Raw genomic sequence first — 27,710 nt, 5'->3', positions numbered from 1 at the left:
ATAGAATCAATATTAACAGGCTACGTCCCGGTATTATATAGACCCAGCTGAAGCCCACCACATGGTTCTGGTCAATAATGAAAAATAAAGAAAATCTGATGTGTGTGTATATAACAAAAATAATTTATTGGGATTAGGGAACAAAGAAAATAAATAATTAAATAAATAAAAACATTGGATTTCAACACATTTTAATTTATCAACTTTTTTTTTTCTTACGATCAAAGGTATCTTCAGATTAAATTTGTGTGTCTCATCCAGACAATTTTAAAAACTCTATAATTCAACATAATATATTTTTCCATGAAAAAGCACCAAGGTTCCTGCTTATAAAATCAAGAAAAAAGAGGAACTTTTTTTACTACCTTGCTTAGTCCTAAGGTTAATTACTTTATGTTATCAAATATTTAAAAGATTAAAAAAAAAACATGATATAAGACAATTGATGAACACTAATTAATTATAGATAGAGAATAGTAGACAAGATTTTTCTGATCTTAACGTGCTTTTGATCACCTGGTATGAGCAATATATAGATCATACTTCACATGTTTGTAAAGGCAATTTAAGAATAATCTTAATTGATTTAGAAATAATAAGCTTTGTTTAACCAATACATTAATATTTGATTCCTAAATACAAATAATTCATTTTCTTTTTATTGGATTGCAATATATATATATATATATATATATATATATATATATATATATATATATATATATATATATATATATATTGTTAAAGAATAATATAAATCATATTTTAGGACTTTACCTAATAGTTTAAGCTATTGAGTTGAGATGATTCTTTAACATGGTATCAGAGTCTTGATCATCGAGTGTTCACGAGTTCGAATCTCATCATCCTCATTTATTTAATAAAAATTAAGCACAAGGTAGTGTGAGTCTATGCAAGTTTCATGCCTGAAGGGATTTCACTGAAGATGGTGTGTTAAAGAATAATATAAATCGTATCTTAGGACTTTACTTAATAATTTAAACTATTGAGTTGAAATGGTTTTTTAACACACGTGCGCGCGCGCCCACACACACACACACACACACACACATATATATATATTCCTAACAATAAGATTAAGTTTTATAGCGAGCGTGTTTGTCACCAACTTTGTCTTGTTTTATGTTTAGATGAGTTAAATAATAATATAAAACTATTTTTGAAATCTCACCTAGTAGCTTAAACTTTTAGGCATACCATAGAGGAAATATAGTCATACTCTTGTGTTGTAATTTACACAATTACTATTGTATATTGCCCTACACACACATATATATAGAAAATATTGGTTAACCAATAGGTTAAGCCTCCTAATTATTCTCAACTTGGTATTAGAGTCTTCTGCCGTCAGAACTCTTCTCTCCCTTCCCCCCCACAGTCGACCTTCGCTCTCCCTCTCTTAGATGGACTCTGTTGTTGTAGCTGCCTTTTCCCCCCATCAAACCAGCGGTGCAGCCCAGCAGGCTGCCTCTCAGAATCTGCTCACCTTGCCCAGCAGCAGCACACTTCTAATTTTGGTCATAACAGAGGTCGTTCCCGTAACAACTGGCGCTCTAATAACAACAGGTACAACAACCATAATAGGTATGATTTTCATGGTTCTCATTCCTATGCTCCCACAGACTGGAAGCAGGGTCATTGGCAGCAACTCAGACGGCCGGCTGCTGGTAGGAAGTGGTCTCCTCACCAATCTTTTGAGCAGAACGTCAAGTGTGAGCTATACTTCTTCTTCGACCATACAACCCCACAATGTGCTCAGTTTTGTAGCAGTGGTCACCAGCCCTTTTCCCACCTTGTTGTTGGTCTAGTTTCTACCCCTACTTGGTTCTCGAACACTGGTGCGAACCAACACGTTACGCCTAATCTTGCGACTCTGACTAAACAGGATTGAGGTTGACTATCATTTTGTACGAGACAGGGTTGCAAAGAAAAAGAGTCATATTGGTTTTATCCCCTCTTAGGATCAACTTGTAGATGTTTTTACTAAGTCGCTTCCTATTGCTCCGTTTACTGCTTTTTGGGTTCAAGCTTCAGGTCGATCCTCCACCTTTAGCTTGAGGGGACATGTTATAGAATGTAACTATATAGGAAATATTATAGGCATACCATAGAGGAAATATAGTCATACTCTTGCGTTGTAATTTACTCCATTACTATTGTATATTGCCCTACACATATATATAGAAAATATTGGATAACCAATAGGTTAAGCCTCCCAATTATTCTGAACTTGGTATCAGAGTCTTCTGCCATCAGAACTTTTCTCTTCCTCCCCCTTACAGTCGACCACCTCTCTTCCTCTCTTAGATGGAATTTGCTGCTGTTGCTGCCTTTCCCCCCCACCGAACCAGCGGTGCAGCACAGTAAGCCAGCCACTGAGAAGTTGCTACCGCTGTTTCTTTCTCCCGGCAGCAGCAGCCCTAACCTGTAGAGTAAAACCATGGTTCCTTCTCTCATGTTTCTGTTGTCCCTTTTCACATCATGAGGACAACAACTCCTTCTATCATTGTGTTGTCCAACACTCATCAAGTGGTCTTAATGAAGCTTACAACCACCAACTATCTTTATTGGTGAATGCAGATGAAGCCATATCTACTTGATCAAAGTGTTTTCCACTTTGTTGATGGCTCAGTGTTGTGTCCTCCCTCTCATGTTTCTGACTATTTTGATGGTTCTTTTTCAACAATCAAATCTTCTTTTCTCCGTTGGAAGCAACAAGATCAGTTTATTTTAAGCGCATTTACTCTCCTCTCTCTCCATGGACGTCTTGTATCTTGTGGTAGATTGTCAGACTTTTTGTGTTTGGCGCACTCTTGAGAAAGCGCTCGCTTCTCCGTCAAAATCTCGTATTATGCAACTTCATAGGTCTTTTCAAGATCTTCTGTAAGGAGATGCTTCGGTTACAACATACATGCAGCACGTCAAATCATTGTTTGATGAATTGGCGGCTGCTGGCCGGCCTCTCTCTCTCTCTCTCTCTCTCTCTCTCTCTCTCAGACTTCAACGTCTATATATTTTGTGGTCTTCATAGTGATTTTAAAGACTTGGTAACTAGTCTCGTGACTAAAGCAGAATCGTTGTCATACGTGGATTTCATAACCATCTTCTTACTTATGAGTTTTTGCCTAAGACTTCTCTTCCATCATTGGCTGCAAATCCACCTCCCCTGCCCACACCATCTCTGCTGCCCTCTTTGCAACAACACAACTCTAATTTTGGTCATAACAGAGGTCGTTCCCGTAACAACTGGCGCTCCAATAACAACAGGTATACCAGCCATAACAGGTCTAATTTTCATGGTTCTCATTCCTCTACTCCTACAGACTAGAAGCAGGGTCATTGGCGGCAACCCAGACGACCTGCTGCTGGTAGGAAATGGTCTCCTCACCAATCTTTTGAGCAGATCGTCAAGTGTCAGCTATACTTCTTCTTCGGCTATACAGCTCCACAATGTGCTTATTTTCACAGCAGTGGTCACCAGCCCTTTGCCCACCTTGCTGTTGGTCTGGTTTCTACCCCTATTTGGTTCCCGGACACCGGTGTGAACCAACACGTCACGTCTAATCTTGCGACTCTAATGAAATAGGGTTGAGGTTGACTATCATTTTGTAAGAGACATGGTTGTAAAGAAAAAGATTCATATTCGTTTTATCCCTTCTTAGGATCAACTTCCAGATGTTTTTACTAAACCGCTTCCTATTGCTTCGTTTACTGCTTTTTGGTTCAAGCTTCAGGTCGATCCTTCACTCTTAACTTGAGGGGACATCTTATAGAATGTAACTATATAGGAAATATTATAGGCATACTATAGAGGAAATATAGTCATACTTTTGTGTTGTAATCTACACTATTACTATTGTATATTACCCTACACACACACACACACACACACACACACACACACACATATATATATAGAAAAAGTTGGCTAACCAATATGTTAAACCTCCTAATTATTCTCAACTATAACTAAAACCACCCCCTCCCCCTTTTTAGTAGAAACTAGTATACCTCTAACTGACTTTTTATAAAAATCACATTCAAACATATTTTTAAAATTCTTACCAGATACTTTTTTTATACTTTGCTTTAAAGTTAAAAAGTAAAAGCTAAAAGAAAATAGGGCAAAACAAACTCAAGAATACCTTTAATCAATTTATATATATAACATATTTTCTTCCGTGACCGATAAATAAAATGTAAAATCATGTGTTCTAATTAAGAAGATCTATTAAAGAGTAATATAAAACAATTTATTGAATTTTATTTAATAGTTTAAACTCTTGAATTATAATAACTTTTTTATATATATCTAGAAACCAACAAAAGTTTGTTCATGAATCTAATTAAATTGAGATTATTATTTTACAACGTCCAAGAAGAGATTATGGAACTAGTGAAATCTCTCTGCCAGGTAGAACAGCTGCAGATGAGCCATATAATTTAGCTCAGAAACAAAAAGGGCTTACGTCACATTACATTGTCTCCTAGTCTGCATTCCCTGTCTCTGCACTGAGTAAAAGAATGGTTGAACTGTACATATAGAACAGAAGATGGGAAGAAAAAGATAACCAAAAAAATTAACTTTATATGATAATATACATGTGGGTGTACGTACTGTGTTTATGTGTTATTTTACGCAGAAAATTTACAAGCAACAAGTTATTCAGTTTTTATTAATATAATGTTTGGGTTACAGATAGGAAGAATAATTTCTTGATATTCGGTTTATTGGGACTGCAAAATCCATTTGCCGACCAATTAACTTAGCTGCCAATTTATACATACACAGTTATACATGTTAAATCAGAATAATTTTTCTCTATGATGATCACCAATCAGTGCATCCAGAAGCATGTGACAGAATTATCCGAACTCTAGACACTACATGCCAAGAAAGCTAGCATTTTGTGCCCTGAAATCTGATGATTTACTTGTGTGTATATATATACAGGTGCCTTACCTTTCTAAATTTTCGTTTTTTTTATATATTTTTGTTATATTCAGCAATGTTGCATTTACATGAAGAAAGAAGCAGTGATGTGAATCTGGAATGGAAGAATTCTTGAACTCACACCTAAAAGAAACAATTTAAGAAAATTAAAATTAATTTGAAAGAAATCCTAACAAGAGATTACTTGAATCACATAATCATAATTATTGAATAAACAAATAGTGACTCGTGAATTACAACAAATTAAGAACCAAAAATATAAAAATGAACACCATAAAAATAATTGATCTTCAAAGGTTCCACAGGAAATTAATAATAAGAGTAAATTCTCACATACAAATTTTATTTTTGAATAATTAATTTATTTTCAATAATTTAAAAACTCTAAACACATATTAAATAATCTTATTTATATTAGGTAAAACACCTTAAACAAGACTGTATAAATAACCAAAAAATTCTAAATAAAATTAAAAAAATAATTATAAATCAATTAAAAAATTAGTGCAATTCATGCACAGTATCTTTTGGTCTTTATGGGAAAAGCTTTTCAATGTCTAATCTTTATAAAATTTTAACTCTATAAAAAAATAAAGATTTTAAAATTATTTAACAAAATTTCAGTCTAGTCAAATAAAAAATTATGTATATTAATATAAAATTATATATTATAAAAAATAAGCTCAATATCCATGGAAGTAGAAAAATGAATTGAATTCATAAATTTTATAGGAAATAAAACCCAAATATCCTAAAATAATTAATTGAATATCTCTTTAATCTTTTAACTCTTGACCTTAATTATAATAGATGTAATTAATATATGTAATGAATCACGTGATGAGCATGGATAGAAATCAATGATTTCAACATACATGAATAGTCTACAGACTGCCAGAACAAACTCTTCCTACACAAGGAAAGAACCTAGGATACAAATCACAAATTACATAGAAACTTGAAGACTTTGTCCACATACCTAATGACAAAAAAAACTCTGACAATACAAGGAAGTAATGACATTAGTTTTTTTTTTTTTTTATGGGATAGAGTATTCAAGTAGATCTAAGTATAGTTTAGGTCATGAAATATGGAATCCAATGATAATACACACACCCATAAAATCATGTTATTTTGACTTTGAATGAGATATTGTGATTGGAAAAGTAATTAATTCTTGTTTAAACGTCGTGTTAATTTTAAACAATGGACTAACTAACAAACTACTAAGAACATTAATGATTACTGTGAGAAATCTATCAGTTGGAAAATGCAGCAATATTGGGAACAACTTTGAACTCCTAATATATACTTTACAAATATATAATACTGAAAATCATTATAGAAGAGCTACTATGTAATTATCGTAGGGATGTTTTTGATTAACTAGAATGAAGATGATGCGTTTGTGAACATATGTATTGAAGTTTTAAGAAGATATACTAAAGCAGAAGACAAACATGAAAAAAATCTCCCAAGAGCTTCATATAAGATCTAATTTAGGCAAAATAACATTTTTAAAAGCTAATTAAAGAGTTAATGTAGTCTTTTGTTGTGTCCAAGATCATCTCATACAATTTCATGATAGCTTGGATTCAGGAATGGGACAAGAAGCTCTCAATAACATGTGTGTGTGTGTGTGTGTGTGTATGCATGAATTACGTAGCATATTAATATGATAGTAATGATTGATTTATATCTACAGAGAAAAAAGCTAGGAGGTTTACTTGAATTTAAAATTATTCCTCAAGTTTATGCATGGAGATTTTGTTAGAGGGAGGAAGCCTAGAACCCTAGTCGATCCATAAAGTAGCATATGTAACAGTAATGCGATATAATGTTTTCATTACAATGGTTTTTCATGCAGAGAAGCAGTAGAGTTCTTCAAGGAGCTCCTTACAAGTTATTAGGATTATCACCATAAACCTAGCATGAGGAGCAGAAAGGAAAATGTAGCCAAGGAAAACCTGCCAACCTATTCATCTCTTCTACCATATGGAAGCAAAAATTGAGTCGTCGGCAAGTCATCCTTGGCTGCATCAAACTTTATGAGCCTCCATGCAAGGCTGCTATAGTGAGACAGCAACTGAAGCAAGAAGGACACATTGTCTTGGAGGCTTTAGAAGGAGAGATGGAAGGATAAAAAGAGAGTTTTGTGTGGTGAATATCAAGAAGAAAGATTGGATGAAATGGAGGAGGCGACTTATGGCCTTAAATAGAATTGAAGGGGTGAGAGGTGGTGATGGTGTGCTGAGATTTGTGGTAAAATATCTTGCAATATTTTACGCATTATCTACTGCCGAGGCAACAGCGACAGCTCCTATGTCAGGATCTAATTTTGGACCCAGATGAAAAAAGTGATGAAGGATCCTTTCATTCCTTTTTTGTCATTGAATCGAGTAATATTACCAAACTACTCATGAAGTTGTAATTAATTATTACATATATATATATATATATATATATATATATATATATATATATATATATATATTGGGTACAAAGAAGGTGGTCCTTTCCAAGTTTACAAGAGGCTATTATGACATCATTCAAAGAGATTTTGCCTAACCCATTTCAAAATCAATACTCAAGATAACTTCTACACGTTATAATGGCTAAAAAAAAAATTTAAAGGATAACAATATAGCTAAACGTATAGCAGCTTAGAAGCAAATCGATTTTGCGACTTTTTTCTTCACTGGGTGTGCGTCAAGATTGAAAGATTTAAGCATAACGAGACATTATTTTGACTTCCAAAATCACTCTATAAACTGTTTGTTTCCATAAATCCAGGAAGTAACGGTGGATTATTATTAGGCTGACAAACCATATCAGTTCGAGCTTATGTTTGTTTCACCATATGGGTTGGCAAATCAAACAGGGGCGGCGCCAGAGCTTGGGTCTGATAATGGGATTGTGAATACCTTGACTGGTATGGCGGATGTAGATGGCACATCGTCAAATCACTCCTTTTCTAGATGGCACATCGTCAAATCACAACTTTTGATATGGCTAATATCACTACACGTAAGAAGAAGAAGGATTGTGTGAAGAAGAAGAAGCATCGAAAGGCGCAAAATAGAGATGGGTACTGCACATATCAGAAACCTAAAGTTGAGAGGTCATTGAATACTAAATATGACCTGGCCATTACAGTACTGTATGGAGAGGAGGTTTTGAAGAGTCAATTTCAAGAAATGTTAGATAAGGAGGTTGCAGAATGGGTGAAAACAGTACAATTCCTTCCCGTTTCTGCAGTAGACATTTATTTTTACCATATCTACTAACATCATTTTTTCTGGAATACTAGAGCTCCAGGGAGTGGTCCCAAAAGACATGTGATTAGAAATGTCATTGATAGTTTATCAACTTGATTTATGTTGCATTGCTAAGATTAACTGATTCTTTTGTGTATAGATTAGGGGAAAATTGCAATATAAAATGGCATGGTATAGACTCAAAAGGTAGGCCAAAAGATTTATTTGTCACGTGGAATAATGAATCTTTTGAGGTTGCAAATATTGAATTTAACTCTCATTAGATTGCTTTGTTATGTACTCATTGTCACATACATACGGTGCTATGGGAACTATCTTTCTAGATCGAGAATGGTCGGGAATGATGTAGGAAAAAAATATAAGAAATTCTTGTTCTTTATCAGTAAAAAAAAAAGAATGAGAGTCATCATCTAGTATTTTGGTTACTAAAAATCCTAACTAGTCTCAGAATTCAGGTAAGGGGACTGATCATTGTGTAAAGAAAAGGTATTAGCACCCATAATACGCCTTACCTGAGGTAAGATTCATTGTTTATATCTCTGATATAAACTAAGAAAATATTGTGTTTTCTAACTATTGGCCTGTTTATGGTCGAAGAAAAGTCATTGTCAGTAATGATATCCTTAACTTATTAGGTTAAAAATTTAATTGTTCTAAAAAAATAAAAGAAATTATTTTTTTATTTAATATTAAAAATATGTTTTATGTATAAATTCATAATCTTGAATACTAACAGAAAACGAAATACGTTTTTTTGGTATTAAATCCAAAATGCATGCAAATATATAAGGCTACTTTTTGTGATTTTTTTTATATAATAAAATATACAAGTATAATTTATTTTTGAGAGACTTGGCCAGATGCAAAATAAAACAGAAACTATATTTTTGAAGGAAAGTTTTTTTTTGTTTTTTTAACCAATTCGTTTAATACCAAAAAAACATCTCGTGTGTAGGTTACAATTCAAAATATTAAATATGAAAGGGTGAAAACAAAAGTAGAGAAATCAAAATTGATTGCAAAATTATTATCGAACCTTTGAAATTTTGACTAAAGTCACGTTCAGCGAAATACAATAATATGTTTTAAATCGAACAAGATATCAATTTAAAAACAAATTATTTACTATTCAAAATCGATTAAAAAACAAGCAAACACCAAAATCGAATATAAACCATAAAAATTAAATTTCAATTAGCAATCACACTCCATAAAAATAAACGCACTATCCAACATAAATTATCAAATAAAAAACACATATCAGTTCAAATAAATAGTGTCCAATCAGTCCAAATGTTATATAAAATCATAAATATTTGTCTCGGATTCCATAACATTATAACAATTTATCAAAAAATAATTTGAGTTCATGAATTAACCTTGTGAAGGCTGGGAATTAATTGGAGAGACTGTTGTGATCAAGGAAACAATGTTGGAAGACTTCTGAAATTGTAGGAACAATGGCTGCGAATGTATCTACGTGCCACCATAGGGAAAGGTGGAAAACAAGTGGATCTAGAGCGGTTCCTCCTCCTCTTCTTCCTTGTGTCGGCGGTGAGTCTTACCATCACCTACAAAAGGAATAAAACGCAACAAACACTTGATTTTATTTTATTTTATTTTTAGATTTGTTTAAGCTTTGTATTTGAATCTTCCTCTTCATTTGTCTCCATCAATTTGAGCTGTTATTAGTAGTGAAGAAGAAGGTTGAGGCCGTGCTTTCTAATCATGGTGGGTCGGTCATGGTTGAGGTTGGCTTAATGAAAGAAAAAGGATTTTTGGGTCTGTTTTTTAGCTTAACTGACAATGGGCAATAGCTATGGTTTAGTGGTTATATATGGTTGAGTTGTGTTAATGTGTTAAAGGAGGTAGCTAGGTTGTTGTTTTTGGGGGGTTACTGGTGGATGGATGAGAAAGGGGTTTTGTTTTCAACTAAAAAAACAAAAGGGGTTGTTTAAGGTTGTTTGAAGGAGATGAAGAAGCTGAAATGGTAGAGGGTTTCAGCTGGAAGTGTGGGTGGCAGTTGTTTAGGTTTACTAGGAGAAAATAGGAATGGCTAGCGTAATGGTTGAGAGAGGGAGTTGTTAATCAGAAAAGAAGGAAAGGTTGTATTAGATAAGAGGAAAATGGTGGCCAGTGGCCAGTTGAGGCAAAGCGGTAGTTCAGTTTTGGCAACAAATAAGGAAGTAAATATGCATAGTCAGATTTGTGAAGATGGAGGGGACAGTTGATAGAAGAGAGGCGGTGACACAATTGCCAAAAAAAAAATATGGTAAGGTTTTTTCGTATTGTGGGTATTTTCTTTATGGTTTTTTTTTTTTTCTGCTCTCCCCCTTCCTTTGTGCGTGTTAAGCAACTATTTATAGATAAATAAGTTTGTTGTTTTTAGATGTTTGTTGACCAAGCAACCCAAAAACAATTTGATCCCTCAACTTGTTTTTCACTTTTGGTCCATATTTATCCATTTTGATTTTTTTCTTATATGTATTTTTTGTATTTTTTTTAAAGAAATACTAACATCAATTACAAAAAAGCGCCTTAACTAAATGCATAGAAAAAACACTAAAAATGACACAAATACTTTAAGAACAAATTATTTATTTATTGTTTGAAAAAAACTTCAAAAATAAGGTAAAAAATTGGGTAACAGCACTCATGTTGACAGAGATTTAATTGTATGGTTGTTTGTCTATATGTTGAGGGTAGTTTAGTAGATAAGAAAATATTGTGGGAGGAGTTAACTATTCTAAAGTTTGTATTTGGATGGTCATTATATGTTATAGGTGATTGTAATAAAACTTTGGTTCAAACTGAGCGAAGTAGCGGGTTTTTAAATAGTATTGGGAAATGAACTTTTAGAAGTTTATGTCTATTTGTGATCTCTTGGAGATTCCTTTGCAGGGTCACTAGCATACTTGGTTTTAAGGCTCATCTATAAGCCATGTTGATAGCTATTTTACACATCTAGATGTTATGTTGAGTTTTTCTCAGCACAAGCTCTTTAGGTTAGAGAGAAATCTCTCAGACCACTGTGCCATTGTCTATGGTAGAGAATACAAAGATTACAGTAAAAAGTCTTTTTATTTTTTAGATTGTTGGTTGATGCATAATTCCTTTTATTCTGATTTAAAGATGATGTGGGCCTCGCTCTGTTATGACTGTTGAATCGCTTTTGTATCATTAAGAAGCTTAATAGACCACGAAAAAAATTATGAGTGGAGTTTTAATACCTATAGAATCTTGAAGAGTAAGACTAAATTGGTAGAATCTAGAATTAAAGCTATTGAGAATGAGGGTGAAAGTAAGAGTCTAATGGATATCGAATATGCAGAGTTGATGTGTTTAAACTCTGAGATTAGGAAATTGAGCAAACATCTTGAATCTTTCTAGAGGAAAAAAAAAGAAGAAATAATTGGTGCAAGATTGGTGATAGAAATATTAGATTCTTTTAGCTCTCAGCTTCTTTAACCAACAAAAGAAACTTTATTAATACAAAAGTTACTGGTGGGAATGGTCTTTCTAGCCCTTCAGAGATCAAATTTCAAGCTACAACTTTCATTTCCAACTAGTACAAAAGTATCATTATTGATAGATCATATGTATAGGGTATAAGGTTTAAGACATTAAGTAATGATTCTTTAACTTGGTCATAGAGAGAGATCACTTTGGAAGAGGTGAAGCATGCAATGCGGAGTTGTGATAGGTCTAAAGCTCTAAGACCTGATGGTCTTAATTTCAATATATATATATACATATATATATATATATATACACATATATATATATATATACACATATATATATATATATACACATATATATATATATATATATAACATGATTTGAAAAGGAGATCTTTTATTGTATTATAGGAAATTACATAATATAGGTTGTAAATAATTCGGAAAGGTTAATAGACTTACTCTTGTGTTTAGATCTCTGAAGGGCTCATGCTATGACAAGATAGGTTCACTCTTGTGTTTCAATTCAACCTTGTTTCACCAATTGATACAATTATTGAGCTCCGATTTCAAACTTTAGGATTTAGGCGTTGTTCATTATTTTTGGGGGATTGAGGTCCATCCTACTAGTATGAGACTCATGCTATGCAAGTATATACTTGACATCCTCTATCGAGCAGGTATGTCTTCTTATAAACATGTTGATACTCTTATTTCTACCTCCAAGGTTACTATGGTGCTTGATTGCTTGTTTTCTGATCCTACTCAGTTTTGTCAAATTATTGGTGCCCTTCAATATCTCACTTTTACAAGACCAAATATTTATTTTGTTGTTAATAAGGTCTGTTAGTTTATGTATGCTCCTACCGATACACATTGGGCTGCCATTAAATACATTTTGTGTTATCTTAAGAGTACGGTTTCTTTTGGCTTACATATCATTCATAGCTCCTCATTTGCTTTACATGATTTATAGATGTTGATTAGGCTGATAGTGTTGAAGATCGTAAGTCTACAAGTGGCTATCTTGTTTTCTTTAGTTACCTCAATTTCTTAGGAATCAGCTCCAAACAATGTACGGTTGCTTGTTCTTCTACCGAAGTCGAGTATAAAGCCTTAGTTGACGACACTGTTGAGATTCTCTGGCTTTAGTATTTATTTCCTGATCTGCAGATTACACCTACTTCTGTGCCTATAATTTGGTGTGATAATCTTGATACTACTTATTTATTTACAAATCCTATCTTTTATGCTCATACTCAATATGTTAAAGTTGATTATCATTTTGTATGTGACAAGGTTGCTAAGAAAGACATTCAGATTCATTTTATTTCTTTCAAGGATTAGCTTGCCGATATTCTTACTAAGCCACTTCCTACTACTACTTCTTTTACTGGTCTTCGATTTAAGTTTTGGGTTGATCCTCTACTCGCAGCTTGAGGGGATGTATTATAGAAAATTGCACAATATAGATTGTATATAATTAGGAAAGGTTGATAGGCTCACTCTTGTGTTTAAATCTTTACAATAAATATTGTGCATTGCCCTACATATATAAATAGAAAAGGTTGACTAACGAATTGGTTAAGCTTTTTATTATTTTTAACTTACTGATTTTAGAATTTTTTAAGACTAGTCGGAAGCCGGGAATAATAATGCTTATATTACTTTATTTTCTAAAATTGAAGGTGCTAATACATTCACAGAGTTTACGTCTATCAGTCTTATGAATGGAGTATATAAGATTATTTACAAGCTTTTATCTTTGAGGTTTAAAAGAGTAATTAGTGAGGTGATTAGTGACTCTCAGTCTACTTTATTCTCGGAGAAAAAAATTCTTGATTGTTCTCTTTTTAAATAACCTTTTTTATTAGAAAATTTAAAACTATTAAGTAAGGTTATGAGAATGGTTTCATATGAATTCAATGATTCTTCAGATCTGGATTATGTATGCTTGCACTAGGGAGCGGGGAGAACTTTAAACTTAAAGAAGAAGGATTGATTTGAAATGTTGCCTTGTTGGAAGAAAGTTAGAGAATAAGGATTAAAGAACACTACCACATGAGAAGCAGGAGCGGCAGCAGTGTGGCACCGCAAAACCGTTCATTATCGGGAATTGAAGGACTCGTGAATCAAGGCACTTTCAGCACTCAATACAAAAAGGCAGAAAGCTTGGGATACCTTCGTCTACCAAGGTTTCCTTGGTTTGCCAAAAAGAGCACTGTGTCTCCCTTTTATTTTCAGATCCCTCTCTTTCTTATGTCACAGATAAGATGAATGGAGGCTGAACCGATGAATTAAAGCAGATTATAAGTATATTTATATGCAAGGAAATTAATGTAACCAAAAAAAAGAAAAATATCAACCTTCTTGCTTCAACTAGCTAGAGCGGTGGTCAAAATATTTACAGAGGATGAATCCAAACAATATTGGAGTTTCTAATAATAGCTTAATGAATGCATTCATCCCAATCTAAGCGGTGCATTAACTATAAAATTGATGGCTTGGTGGCAAAACCTAGTATGAATATGAGATTCAACACTTCTCACCGTACGTATTCTTATAATATGTGAAGTGTGTGTGGAGGAGGGCAATGCATCATAATATTTAGAATGCAAAAACAAGGAAATTGTTCCCTAGTTTTCCATAATTTGTCTTTATTATCTCTACTGACTAGCTCTTCTAGGAGTACGTGTAGTTTAAAATTTATTGGATTTTGTTCTTGTTATTCTCGGTCAGACCATTACAGACTTGTGATTTAGTGTTCTATGAATTTGCCTGGCTAATACTGCCCAAGAGTCAAGACATCTCTTAATGATATAGCATTATCCTTCAGTGGGTCTCGCAGCTTTTAGCATGCGATATCGGATGGTGAGTTTGGGATTGCGTTTTGAAAACATTTTTAAAAATAATTTTTTTAAGAAAAATATATATTATTTAATTTAATATATTTTAAAATAAAAAATATTTTAAAAAATAATCATTTTGGAAGGTGAAGAAACGGTGAGGAACAGGCCAAGCAGACAAGCAGGAAAAGGAGGAGATTTGTGAAAGGGAAACATGCATGCATATTGAAAGCCAGCTGGCACTGAACATGTTCTAGACAAACAGAATTTCTTGCTGTATTGAATTTAGACAAGGAGCCAAGGATCACCACCAGGCAAAGTTCAATGTTCGAACAAAACTTTTTGTTTCATTTATGATGTCATAATATGTTATCAATTTAAGTGTTTGATTGGTAATACAATATACTTTTCAAAAAAAAATTAGTTTAACCTCAAATTATCTAGAAAATAATATAGTTTTGACAAATATATGATTAGGAATAATAACTCTAACATAGACGTGATTTGGAACAATAACTTTGGTAAAAAAAATATAACTTTAACCTCAAATTAATCTTACTCAATAATACCCTAGCTAACCCTAAACTATAATCCTAAATTTCAAAAACAAATCTAAACACTAACATTAATCATTAACCCTATAAACAAACACTAATTAGGAATCCTAACAACAAAACTTAACTAAATATAATAAAAAAATTTATTTTTAATATTAACAAATCATATATATATATATATAGACACACACACATTACTAAACAGTAAAGAATTGTTTTTTTTCTCTCTCTCATAATATACTAAAATCGATGTTTTGTTGATTTAAGGTAAATCTTGATAATTAATTAATCTCTTATTACACAAATAACATAAAACAAAAAAAAATCATGTTTAAAAAATTTATATAGAAAATTACCTTTATCCAAGATATCTTTAATTGAGATTAAAAAATATATTTAAATTGAAGACTTATAAAATTACAGAAAGAACATAATAAAATGAACACAATTACTTTTTAGTACATGAATAATATTAATTTCATCAACTTTGCTCCGAGTCTTCAATTTCAATATTTAATAAAAACCCTATCCATGTTTGAAAAATATTAAAGAAGCCTCCACTTTTATCCAAAATGTCATTAATTGTTATTCAGAAAAGATAATTAAATTTAAAACTTAATAATTAGAGATAAAACATAAAACAAAATGGACATGATTACCTTAAGTACATATTAAATTTGCTATTCGATTTAAGTCAATTTATTTATGAGTTTTGTTTTTAACCTTTTTCTCTATTTTCTAATTTTTTTAAATAATTGTTTTCTAAATATTTATTAAGTGTGTGAATATAAAAGAAAGTTTGCGTTAAAACTTTATATTTTTAGTTGATTTCGGTAGTATTTCAAAAAGTTATTGTAATTATTTATAAGAATAATTACAAAAACTCTCATATAGTTTGATTTAAATCTCATTTTTTATATATTTATTTTTATAAATTGCACTTTATATTTTAGATCAAATAAAAAAATTCAAACAAAATTTCTAATAATATACTTTTGAAAAGCACCTTACATCACAATAATAAACACATAATCCTTATAATAACGCCATTATGGTAACTAACAATATAATTTTTCTTCTTTAATCATTAATTTTCTCTATATTGTGTTGTTTGTTTGTTAAATGTCTAACAAGCTATAACTAATTGTTCAGATAGATTTAAACATTGAGAGAAGTAATTTAGTGCACTAATTTTATAAAATTATATTAATTTTCTAATTTACTTTTATGTTTTTAATTGTGCTAATTTTATCATTGAAATTACATCAAGTTTCTAATTTGTTTTGAATGAGATTCTCAAGCCCACTCATAGGAATTAACTACGTGATTTATTATAATAATAAGTTTATATTTGAATAATTATTAAGTTTTTAAATTACATGTAAATTAAGTGATTAATTCTTACAAGCTAGCGAAAAATCTCATTGTAATGATAAATTAGAAACTTGATGTATAAAATAAACACGATTAAAGATATAAAAATATATTAAAGAAAGGAAACGTGGCAGCTTTTCATGTTTGAGAAAATGGGTTTCCGAATCTCTTGCCTTAGGCCGAACAATCGAAGAAAAAAAACTCTAAGAAAGGCCCATAATGAAAGTCAAACGAGCTTGATTTTATTACAAGGGAAAGGCTTTGTTGTTGAAACATTGATCCTGAGAAAGGCTGATGATTATTTATAATTAATTATTTTCCTTGTCGAAAACTTATGCTATGAGTTCAATTTTTTGAAATAATAAGAAATAAATCGATTTATTTTCTGTGTTGAGGTCTAACTAAACGTTGAATTAATAACCTCTTTAAACTATAATTATAAAACTAAATTTGGATTGGTTTGGGATAAGGTTCGACTGATAGGTTGGAAGGGTCAATTTATTTTTTAAAGAAGAAAAAAAATCAATACCATATATTTTTTTCAAAAAACCAATTCAAAAAAAATGTTAACTGTTTAAAGTTTGGGTTTAGACTAGATTCTACTGCAAGTCGATTGGGGTTTTTGATCAGATAAGATGAGGTCATTTCTTCTTCAAATTTTTCTTCAACTCAAACCCTAAGATGAAAGCATCCCGGGTCAACCCATCTAGCTAGTTCAAATTAACAAAAACTAAAGCTTGTGGTGTTTTCATTATCTGTTCACTCCCTCACAAATCATTATGGATTGGAGTAATGATTTTTTCTTCATTTTGAATTTGATCATTGAACTTTTTTTATACAATTAAGCTCTTTTGAGCTCAAATTGGTATTCAATTGCATGTTTTTTTTTAAGAAATGATTTAATTGAAAGATAGAGGACCAAAATGAAAAAGACAAGTAAACTAGGTATGATAAGATAGACTCATATTGTACGTGAGTAGTCATCCACTATTGTTAAAAAAATAATGTACTCCTGAATGTGAAGCAGTAAAATAACCACCCCATATATCACAATAAATCCAATTGAAACAAAATGTGCTTTTATTTGTATTAAAAAAAACAGACGAGTGTGTTTTGCTCTAGCACATATATCACAAGCCAAATGCTGATTAAAAATATGTAAAGTTTTTGGAATACATGAAGTAAAAGGATGACCAAGTCATTGATGTCAAATAATGGAGTCAAGGACATTTTAAGAGTGGAAAACTAAGGCAAAGAAAGGTTTGTAGTGGTAAAGTTCATCTTGTGCTTCACTCGTTCCAATGACCTTCCTCATTGATAGGTCCTGAAAAACACAAAAGGTAGAAAAAAATATGGCAATGCAATAAAGAGTAATGATGAGTTTGCTAATTGACAGTAAATTAAATTTAAATGAAGGCATATATAGAAAATTAGAAAAAGAGATATCAGGGGAAACATGTAGTGTACCAGTATGAGTTATAGAAATAATATCACCATTTGGAAGTTTAACGGGACATGGTTGATGCAGAGGATGAACATTATTAAGGGTTGACAAATTTGAAGTTATATGATCTGAGGTATCGGAATCAATAATCCATTCATGATTAGGGAAAGAAGTAGAATGGTAAAAGGCAAGATTACTAGCAAAGTTAGCAGAGTTTATGTTCAAGGGTGATAGAAGATCCAATAGTCAATTGTATTGGTCCCTGGTGAGGTTAAGAATAGTAATCTCAAAAAAGGTTGAAGGATTGGTGACATTATTCACTACCATTGATGAATTAGATTGTCCATTAGACGTTTCACGATATTAAGATTTGTTTTTGGTATAACAATGCAGCTTATAACAATGGGATTTCTAATGACCATCACGGTCATAATAGTTGTATTTTGGACGACTATGTCTTCTTCCCTTATTATTAGAACGATGAGAAAAGAGACGGGGAACTACCATTGCAACAGATTTTGTTGGAACAATGGAGATATGAAAGAGGTGTTGCTTCTCCTCTTGATGTAAAATCGAATACATTTTGGTAACAAGGAGTAAAGGATCCATGACCAAAATCTGGCTACGAATTGAAGCATAAGAGTCATGTAACCCTATCAAAAACTAAAAAACCCATTCAATGTCTTACATATGGGTTAATTCTTTTAGAACACCACAAGTGCATTTTGGTGTAGGAGTGAGCATAACAAGTTCATCCCAATGGCCTTTGAGTGGTAAAATATGCAAAAATGGTCATGAAGTCTTGGATGAGAGTAGCAATATCATGCTTCAATTTGAAAATTCTAGGATTGTTGCTTTTAGAGAAACAATCCTCAAGATCAAGCCATGCATAATGGGGATAGTCATGATAAATCAGACTATTAACAATGGATTTATCAATGGAGTTGAGAATCCATGACAAGACCATGTCATTATAACGTTCTCACAATTGAATTTTTGATGTGGAGGACGTTGGTTTGGAGAGGACACCATTAACAAAACTCAATTTGTTTTCGGTGTTCAATGCTATTTTCATGACCCGTTTCTAGGTAGGATAGTTATCACCATTAAGAAGGATGAAGACTAAGATGGGTGATCAATAGAATAAAAAAAAATATAAGGGGATACATCTGAAATTGATGAAGATGTTAAAAAGGAGGCTTTTTGAGATGGGAGTATTGGACATGGCTATAAGAAAAAAACAAGTGATGTTGAAGAGCATGTACAAAGAATTAAGCTCTAATACTATGTAAAGTAGATGATTTATGTTATGTGTGTTTTGCATTCATAGTTACAACAGGTATGTAATACATGAAAAATGAGACAAGATCCTAAAACTAAAACTTAAACATTTGCTAACTGAGAATAAAGCCTAAACATACATGTCTAATAATTGGACAATGATTTATATATAGAATGTAGAGATATAACACTAATAGTATGAATATCAAGAAATCCAATCCATGGATACCCACTCCCATTCCTATTTGTAATGACCATTATCATCAATATTGGATTTAATTCTTTATTTTCTCTCAAGTTTTATTGCGAATGCGCCACAAATTTATTAAAATTAAAAATATAACTATTGTGAAGAATGGATTTCATTAATATACATCTCTTTAACTCTTTTATATCTACACTTGATAATATTAGGAAGATAAAAATCTCATCTCAGTTATTAATCAAATTAGACACTAGGCTATCTCATTTTACTTTTCAATCAAATATTTAAAAAATCTTCCAATTATACATATAGTCTTTTTAATTAATTTTCTCTTTTTATTTCGATTTCAATATTGAACACGATTGCAAACTCAACATTCTCTCTTAACTTTTTTTCTAAAAATCCATAAGGTTCCGACTAATATATATCATATTAAGTTTCTAATTTATTGTTATATTTTTAATTGAACCAATTTTATCCTTAAACATATATTAAGTTTGTAATCTATTTTTTTGGTATGATTTTTAGGCTAGTCCACTAAAATAACTCACATGATTTATACATGAAAAGCACATGATTTAGAAACTTCCTAGTTTGTTGGCTAGAGCTACGAGCATGACGCTACTAACATGTTTTCTAGTATAAAAATAAATAAATTGTGTGGAGGTTTAACCCAATATGACCTAGTTGATTCTATGAGTAAAAAAACAAACGTGTATAAAATCAAACACCAACAAAATGACAAGATGTTTATTTGAGACAGTGATGAACCCATACAAAGCAAATAAAAAATAAAAAATAGGAAGACCAATTAAAATAAACTAAATATTTTCAAGATAAAATTGAAAAAAATCAATTATTGTTTTTTTTTTAAAATAAACCTTAGGCGATGAAATTGAAAAAATATCTAAAGTACTAAAAAAAAGCCTAGGTGCATAGGCCTGGGTAGCCTCAACAAAAAAAGCTAGGTACTCGGGTCCTCCACCCCAAGCCCACACACCTAGGCCTTATTTTTTTTTTCCTTTTTAAAGAGTAGATGGCATATTGCTTGTTGTGCTAGTCTCGACTATCTCATGTCACCAAAAAGTCGAGCCAAAGGTGTTTTATATCTAAAAATATATTTTTCAACCACAATTTGACTTTAAAACACCTAAAAACACTCTAAAGATTTAAATAAACTTGTTTATGCCTTCATCAAATAACTCCAAACATGATCCAAAAATAAAAAATTAACTCGAAATCCAAAAGCATACTAAGGCCAGATATAATTTCTTAGGCAATTTGAAGGTGAAATATGTAAATCCTAGGATAAAAAAAATATATGAAATTAAAGAGGGAAAAATTATCCCAACCAATTAAGGAGAATATTTACCTTAGGGGGAAGATAATAGATGTGAGAAAATAAAAAAAAAGGTTTGTGCATGAGTTTTTAAAAATTGCATTATGAAAAATACCTGAAAAATAAAAAAACAAGAAACATGAATTAAAATTAGATGAAATGAATAAATAGTGAAAGGATTATGGTGAAATGTAGTATCATGAAATTCGATATACCCTAACTCAAATTTAACAAAATAGGTCTCACGATCAAGTAAAAGAATTATACGGGAACATAAAAGGCTTAAAGTCAGAACATAAATAGGATACAATTAATTTATTATCTTTGATATTTTATTGTTGGAGATATTACAAAATAACATTTTATTGAAACTCTTCTCGTCGAATGGAATCCATTGAAATCAAGAATGACTATTTTGGTGGTCGGAAGTGATGTCAACCAATAACTTTCTCTCTCTACATTAGAATTCAAAGAATTTCTCTCTTCTCTTTCAAACTAGCAATTAAAAAAATAATAAAAATAAAGTTTTGTACCAAAATTAAATTTTTTAAAACTAAAAGGATCAAAGATTTTTTAATTGGAAAGAAAAAGGACTAATTTAAATTTTTTCTTGCCAAGTATGAAAGTGCCACTTAATTTCTCTATTTTTTCACTTTGATCTTTGGTTTTTTAATAGTATCATTTCTTAACAAATTGGAAGGAACTGGCCATCAATTTGGCCTTAAAATGGACTCAATCAAGATAAAAAAAAGTTTAAGGATAAAAAAAAAATATACTGCTCTAGTTCACTATGAAATGCAAGAGAGTGAACATTGAATTTAGCTACAGTAAGTACTTTATGTATACGAGTTAATATTTTGTTAATATTTAGGTATAAATTTATTATCACGTGTAATTCAGGTAATTAATTTCTATAAATTAGCCTGGAAATGAATAATAGATTATAAATTTAATATATATTTTAATATAAAATTTGCTTAATTAAAGATATAATGATAGATTAGAGAAACACTATATTATACAAACACAAATTAAATAATTAACCTTTGTTTTTAGAAAGAAAATAGATAAGATATGATATTATATGCATACACATATAATTAGCTTTGCAGTCTTTTAAGACTAATTTAGTTGGCAATGATTTTATTTTTTTTATACCATGCCATCACATACAAATCCAAGTTCTAAGGAAATAAATATGAGAGGTAGCTTAATTAGTCAGATCTTGGATTTATTTTTTAATAATCATGAGTTTGAGTTCTCTCATAGCTATAAAAGGTTTATACGGTCGTTAATTTCACGATTTGTAAAATTTGTTGAAATGCACGTAAACTGACCCGGATATCCATGTAAATAAAAAAAAATTATAAGGAGACGACAAGAAATAATTTGTTATGAACACATAAATTGAGCCCTTTTTTATGCTTAATAATTTTTGTATTGAATAGAGGGAGAGGGAGAGGGAGAGAGAGAGAGAGAGAGAGAGAAGAAGAAGGAATGAGAGTGGCCAAATTAATAATAGGAGTTCAATAGTTTACTCATACGAAATTATACCGAAGGAATTTATGTGTCTGAGACAGTACAGAGATTCTTCTGATTCATCTGCTTTAGTCTTCCAACTGTATAAATTACATACACTCCATGGCATCACGTGTCCGAAATCCAACCTTGTAATAGACAAGAATTTACAGACACTATTTTCTCAACAACAAAAAAAACCCACCCCACCAATATTAATTAATAATTATCATTAGTAAAGAATCTTATGTACAAAGTATTTATATTTTATTTTATATAGTAGTAAATTAGTAATCAACGAAGAAAAAAGATAGCATAGAAAGATTGTTATGCCTATCCATTTCAAAGCTCCAACCTTTTGCTTTCCCTTTTGTCTCATTTCACCACGAAGTGAATATTTTATACGAACAACCTCATTGCTCTCCTATTATCAAAGACTCAAAACCCATAGGGTTTCGTTTTTGTTTCTTCTCTTCATTTCTTTCATCAAATTTTGTTTCTTTTCGGCATTTTGAGGTACTTTGTTTCTTGACCCTTGTTTTATTATATGTAAATGGTGTTCTTTTGTTTTGTTTTTCAGATTTTTTTTTCTTTTTCATTTTTGTTGGAAATATGAAAAGGGTTGGTGGGCTTATTTTTTATCTGGGTGTGCATTACTTATTTTCATGTTAATTGGGTTGTTTTAATTAATGCTTGATTTTGCGATTGTTTTTAAGCGTAGAAATATCTTCTTTTTTTTTTGGTGGGGGGGGGGGGGATGGGTCAAGTTTAGTTTTGGTTAGAATTAAATGCTTGGAAGATTTGATTTGATTTGTGTGAGGCTGTTATGGTGTCATCTTCTCTGTTATTATTACTTTTGCTGCAAATAGAAGGTAATTATTTAGGCACTATTTGTTAAGTGTGGATGATGTAAATCAATATCATTTTTGCTTATAAGCTGAAAACATGATTTTGTATTTTGGATTTAGTTATCATGGAATGGTTGTCATGGTGTCTTGTATTTTACTATGATTTTGTATAGTGGCCTTTACAATGCATTACTTACAGATCAGGTTTTGTAGTCATTTACCCCTCTGAAGAGTATTTGAATGAAACCTGGAAAAGCTTAAAAAATGTTTGCATGGCGTGAAAAGTTGAATTGACAAAAAATAAATTCAATATGAGGTGAAGTTTTTCAAGGGGACTTTCAAATTAAGTTTGCATTTAAGTTAGTTCCAGAAATAAAGAAACCCAAGTCTTTCTTTGTTGATGTCATTGACTAGTGTTCTACCAGTGGTTTTGTCTGGCTCAAGTAATATGCTTTTTATGGTGTCCTTTACACTTGTATTCAAAGTTTATTTATTTTAGATCCTCGTTATGAATGTTGTTTCTCTATCATTGTAGAATATATGTGATGATTATTTTGTTCTTTAACCTATTATATTAGTTCAGATGTTAAACTGGTGCAATTGAATAAATGCAGTGGAGAAGGCCAGGCTTCAGGTGGAGCTTGGTTTTGGAAAGTATCATATTTGTTCAGCCATTTGCTAAGCATGCTGAAGTTTTGAAGAATCGCTCTTGTATAATAAGTCGATTTAGAATGGAAATTTGATATGCCTCCTATGAAGGGTTCAGTATACTGGGTGGCTGCTGCCTTCAATGATTTCTGTCTTCATCTTATACTGTGATCCTTTTTTGCAACATTTAGAGCTAGTTTTGCCATTATATCCAACTTAGTATCTAACTTTGGCCATGTGGACCTTCATTCGCCCATAAGTATATTTAACTGGATTGCCAAACAACCTTACTGTGCCAATAGAAATAGCTAACACGGGTGCGCTTTGTTGTGTGGCCGCTGGGCCACATGGAGCGAAGTCACCTGCCACTGGTAGGGACTCTTCCAACAATCATGGCGAACCACATTGGCAAATTAACTCTAGTTTCTCACCTCCTCCATTGAGGATGTGGGATTGCAGGTTACGGTCAGATGGTTTATCACATGGCTCTCGTGCAGTTCATGGTTCTTCATTGTCCTCAAATAGCAGGGGAAGCAGAAGCTGGGTGGGAAGTGAACAGTATACCAACCATCATCATTCTGTGTCTGATGGTGCACTCCCTTATTCTGACAGCCCACCTGATATTGTTCAGGAGCCTCGATGGACATCACCTGTGCGGAAATTTAATCTTGGTGAGCCTGCTGCTTCTATTGCTGGAGGTAATCTTAATATAATCATTCTCTAATATTAGATTCATGGTGATCTGATTTTTTGTCTATTAATATACCTGTCATGACAAGGGCAAGTCCTGTTTAGAGGTTCTGTATATTGATGGAACTGTGTGATATGAGGTTTTTCTCTTGTTCCTTTTCATATATTTGTGTATGTGGTCAAGCTGTTTCTCACCTTTTCCATCATTTAAGGGATTCTTAAAATCACAATTGAAAGATTTTCTGACATTAGTCAGCTAAGAATAGGTAATTGTAATTTTAATTATTATATTTGGTGAATCAAGTATAAACTAACAGAATATCCTAATTACATAAAAGATCTGCATTGATTAGGTCATTTCTCATTTGAATTCCATTTGGTCTCACGTGCTGAATGTTCTGTTTGTTTTCTGGAAAATTTATCAGAGGCTGTGTCATGTCCAATTCTGTTTTTAGGTTACCTATCTTTTCCTGCAGGGTTTCCATTCTCTTGTTTGTCTTATTACTGCAAGGTCTGGACAGTTATACTTGTAATGATGGAGAAAAATCAACAATGTCTATTAATGTCAAGAAGATTGCTGATATCTAGAATGAATATTGGGTTGGAAACTACGTTGAGTAAGTTGTTAGCATCCTGGGCATGTTGCTGAAAATAATGCAAGATTATACAGAAAACACACCTTCGAGTGGAAACCAGGAAAATATTGCGGTCAGCATAATGAGAAATTGTCAATATCTATAAATCCACCAGCTTTGCAGTTTTGTACTCCTTGCAGCTCCTTTTCAAGCTAGTCATTGGTTAATGATTATTAAATATGCTTTTGAGCTTCATATGAACTCTCGTGCAATCTTTATGGTTCCGATCTTCTTTTTCTTTTGACTATATTTTACTTTTTTCTCTTCTGATCATGATGTACAGTCAAGTAAATTATCAATTTTACTCAACTGAAAGAAAGAAGTGAAAAAAGAGGAACTCGAAATTTGTAGACAAGTTAATTAGCTCATGTACTAATTATTGCATGGAATTTAGTTAAGTTTTAGGTTCGTCTCTCATCATATCATTTTCAAAATTGGTACTTCGCTCTGTAGTGTGGGTAATATACTTAGAATGAAACAAGGCCTTCTTATCGCCCTCCATTCTTTATGCTCAATATGGCAATCACAGTTGGTCGATAACTATCTCTAGTGCTTCATATATATTAAATATGTGCCTTTGCATAAGCCAAAAATGATGGACTGGAAATATGTGCCTTTGCATAAGCCAAAAATGATGGACTGGAAATTGAGAATATTATGTAGTATTTTCATGAAAACAAAAACTTAAAAGAAGCAAAATCCATGATTATATTTTGCTGGTGGATTTAGATCACACAAGAGAATTTTCATAAGGCTTCTTTTGTATATAGTATCAGGTGATTGAAAATAATTAGGGGAAATTGTGTATTAACCTTCATTGATGGTGGATTTAGATCGCACAAGAGAATTTTCATATAAGACTTATTTTGTCTGTAAAATTAGGAATATGAAGAGTCTTCTTTTGTATGTGAAATCAGTAATTCATCTCTTCTTGGTGGATTTAAGATTGCACAAGATAAATGTTTCATTTAAGGCTTCTTTGGTATGTAAATCTAGAGTCCATCTTTGCGTGCATGTCTGCAAGCGCATGTTTAGGAAAACTTGTAGCTTTTTGGTAGTTGTTTTTCAGTCCTATGTCACTCCAATTCTTAATAAAATCCAGCAGTATTGCTTAACCTACTGGTTCTGTGCTAGATATCTGGATGAGTTTATTATTTACTGTTTTACGTGGTTGTTGTTTTAACATATTTTCAATTGCCAGGATCAAGATCCCAGCCCACTTGGTTTCCATGCTCCACTGAGGTGACTTTTATTGCTAGTCTTTGGGTTTATTAGCACTGGCTGAAAAGGTTATATTAAGTGACATTTCCTTCTCTGTTTTTTTAATGTTTCAGAGAAGATTTGCTGTTAGAGCAAGTGTGACATCCCCTGATTTTGGGTCTCCATCCTCACTTTCAGACACCAGCCATTGGGAATCAACTAGCAAGCGGCCATATGCTTTCTCCAATCGCAACATTTCAACCCGACGCTTGTATATGTCAAAAACTGTCTATCCGCTAGTATTCCGCAACCCTGTGTCAGATTGTGAAACCTTTGGGGATGCAGATAACAGCAGTCTTGGTAGGTTAACATCGCGTGAGGATCGGATATCACCATCTCATTGGCCTGATAACAGTTCAAGTGTTGAGTATAAGTTCCATAAAACCCTCACTGAACTTCAAAAGTTGGAGATTTCACCAGACCCCAGTGCAAGCTCTAGAAGAGAGGGTTTTAGATGGAGCAGTGCAAGCAGTTATGATCTGGGAATTGATGGAGAAAGGTTTGACATAGCAGAGCACATGGATATGGAGAGTCTGAGGTCACCTAGTGGTCCCGTAGTGGAACAAAAGTGTGGAGTCTGTGGAAAACTTATGTGGCAAAAGTCCCCCTGGAGTTCCCATCGAATCATGAGAGGTGGGGACATGCCAACTGCTGGGGTATTACCCTGTAGCCATGTTTTCCATGCTGAATGTTTGGAACATGTCACTCCGAAGACCCAGATTCATGACCCTCCCTGCCCCTTGTGCTTGAAAACTATAGGATCAATTGAAGAGTCCCCACCAGTTTCAGAGCCCTTGCAGATGGCCCTAAGATCTGTGCGGAGAAGCAGGGGGGTGGTGATATCTGAGGTCCAGGGTAGTCACAGTAATATGGAAGTCTCTCATCATATCAAGGACAGATTGAGGAGAAACTGGCCTCAGGCAGTGTCGCGACAGAATGACAATGGCTCTTCAATAACAAGTCGTCTTAGAAGGCACTTTATGTTCAAGGGGAAGTCTGGTAAAGAACTTCTCAACACCAAGGTGCTCCAGAGAATCGGTTCATCTTCTAGCCAAAAACCAGCTTGACACAGAAGGTCCATCGAGTAGCTCGTGTACGTAATTTACTTGCAAGTAGATTTGAAGATTTAGATGTTTGATGAGTTATTCATGATGCCTTTCTCATCGTGCTTGGGTTCATTTTTCAAGACATTGGTAAGAACCCTTGCATGTTTTTGTTATTTATACATATGCCGTGGCGAATTGAAATATTGGGCCATCTCTTATCAGTCATGGCTATCCATGGAGGTCCATTTATACATTGATTTTTATTTTTCCAATTATTATTAAGCAATATTGCATACTGTTTTAAA

The 27,710-nt window shown here is 32.4% G+C and overlaps 1 protein-coding gene across 3 annotated transcripts; it reads left to right on the top strand.

Annotated features, from left to right (window-relative positions):
• The first annotated feature begins 22,283 nt into the window (after window positions 1–22,283).
• LOC133668499 (uncharacterized) lies at window positions 22,284–27,710 on the top strand. Of its 3 annotated transcripts, none has more exons than XM_062088393.1 (4): window positions 22,284–22,794; window positions 23,741–24,445; window positions 26,301–26,341; window positions 26,434–27,710. In XM_062088393.1, exons 2-4 carry the CDS (start codon window positions 24,220–24,222, stop codon window positions 27,424–27,426), a joined length of 1,260 nt encoding a protein of 419 aa, XP_061944377.1. In that variant the 5' UTR covers window positions 22,284–22,794; window positions 23,741–24,219; the 3' UTR covers window positions 27,427–27,710. The 3 variants fall into 3 exon arrangements, with proteins under 3 accessions (XP_061944377.1, XP_061944376.1, XP_061944378.1); XM_062088392.1 differs by having other exon boundaries at window positions 22,285–22,794; window positions 23,741–24,472; XM_062088394.1 differs by lacking the exons at window positions 22,284–22,794; window positions 23,741–24,445 and adding an exon at window positions 24,497–25,081.

The sequence above is a fragment of the Populus nigra genome, chromosome 11 (assembly GCF_951802175.1).
Source record: "Populus nigra chromosome 11, ddPopNigr1.1, whole genome shotgun sequence".
NCBI classification, from domain to species: Eukaryota; Viridiplantae; Streptophyta; class Magnoliopsida; order Malpighiales; family Salicaceae; genus Populus; species Populus nigra.
The sequence above is the reverse complement of the archived record's forward strand: the minus strand, read 5'-3'. Positions and strand labels throughout refer to the sequence as shown.

Coding starts and splice junctions, on each gene's coding strand:
- LOC133668499 (XM_062088392.1), top strand. CDS start 24,220: ATGTGGGATTGCAGGTTACGGTCAGATGGTTTATCACATGGCTCTCGT. Junction 24,473..26,300: donor TGCTGCTTCTATTGCTGGAG/GTAATCTTAATA, acceptor TTCAATTGCCAG/GATCAAGATCCCAGCCCACT. Junction 26,342..26,433: donor GGTTTCCATGCTCCACTGAG/GTGACTTTTATT, acceptor TTAATGTTTCAG/AGAAGATTTGCTGTTAGAGC.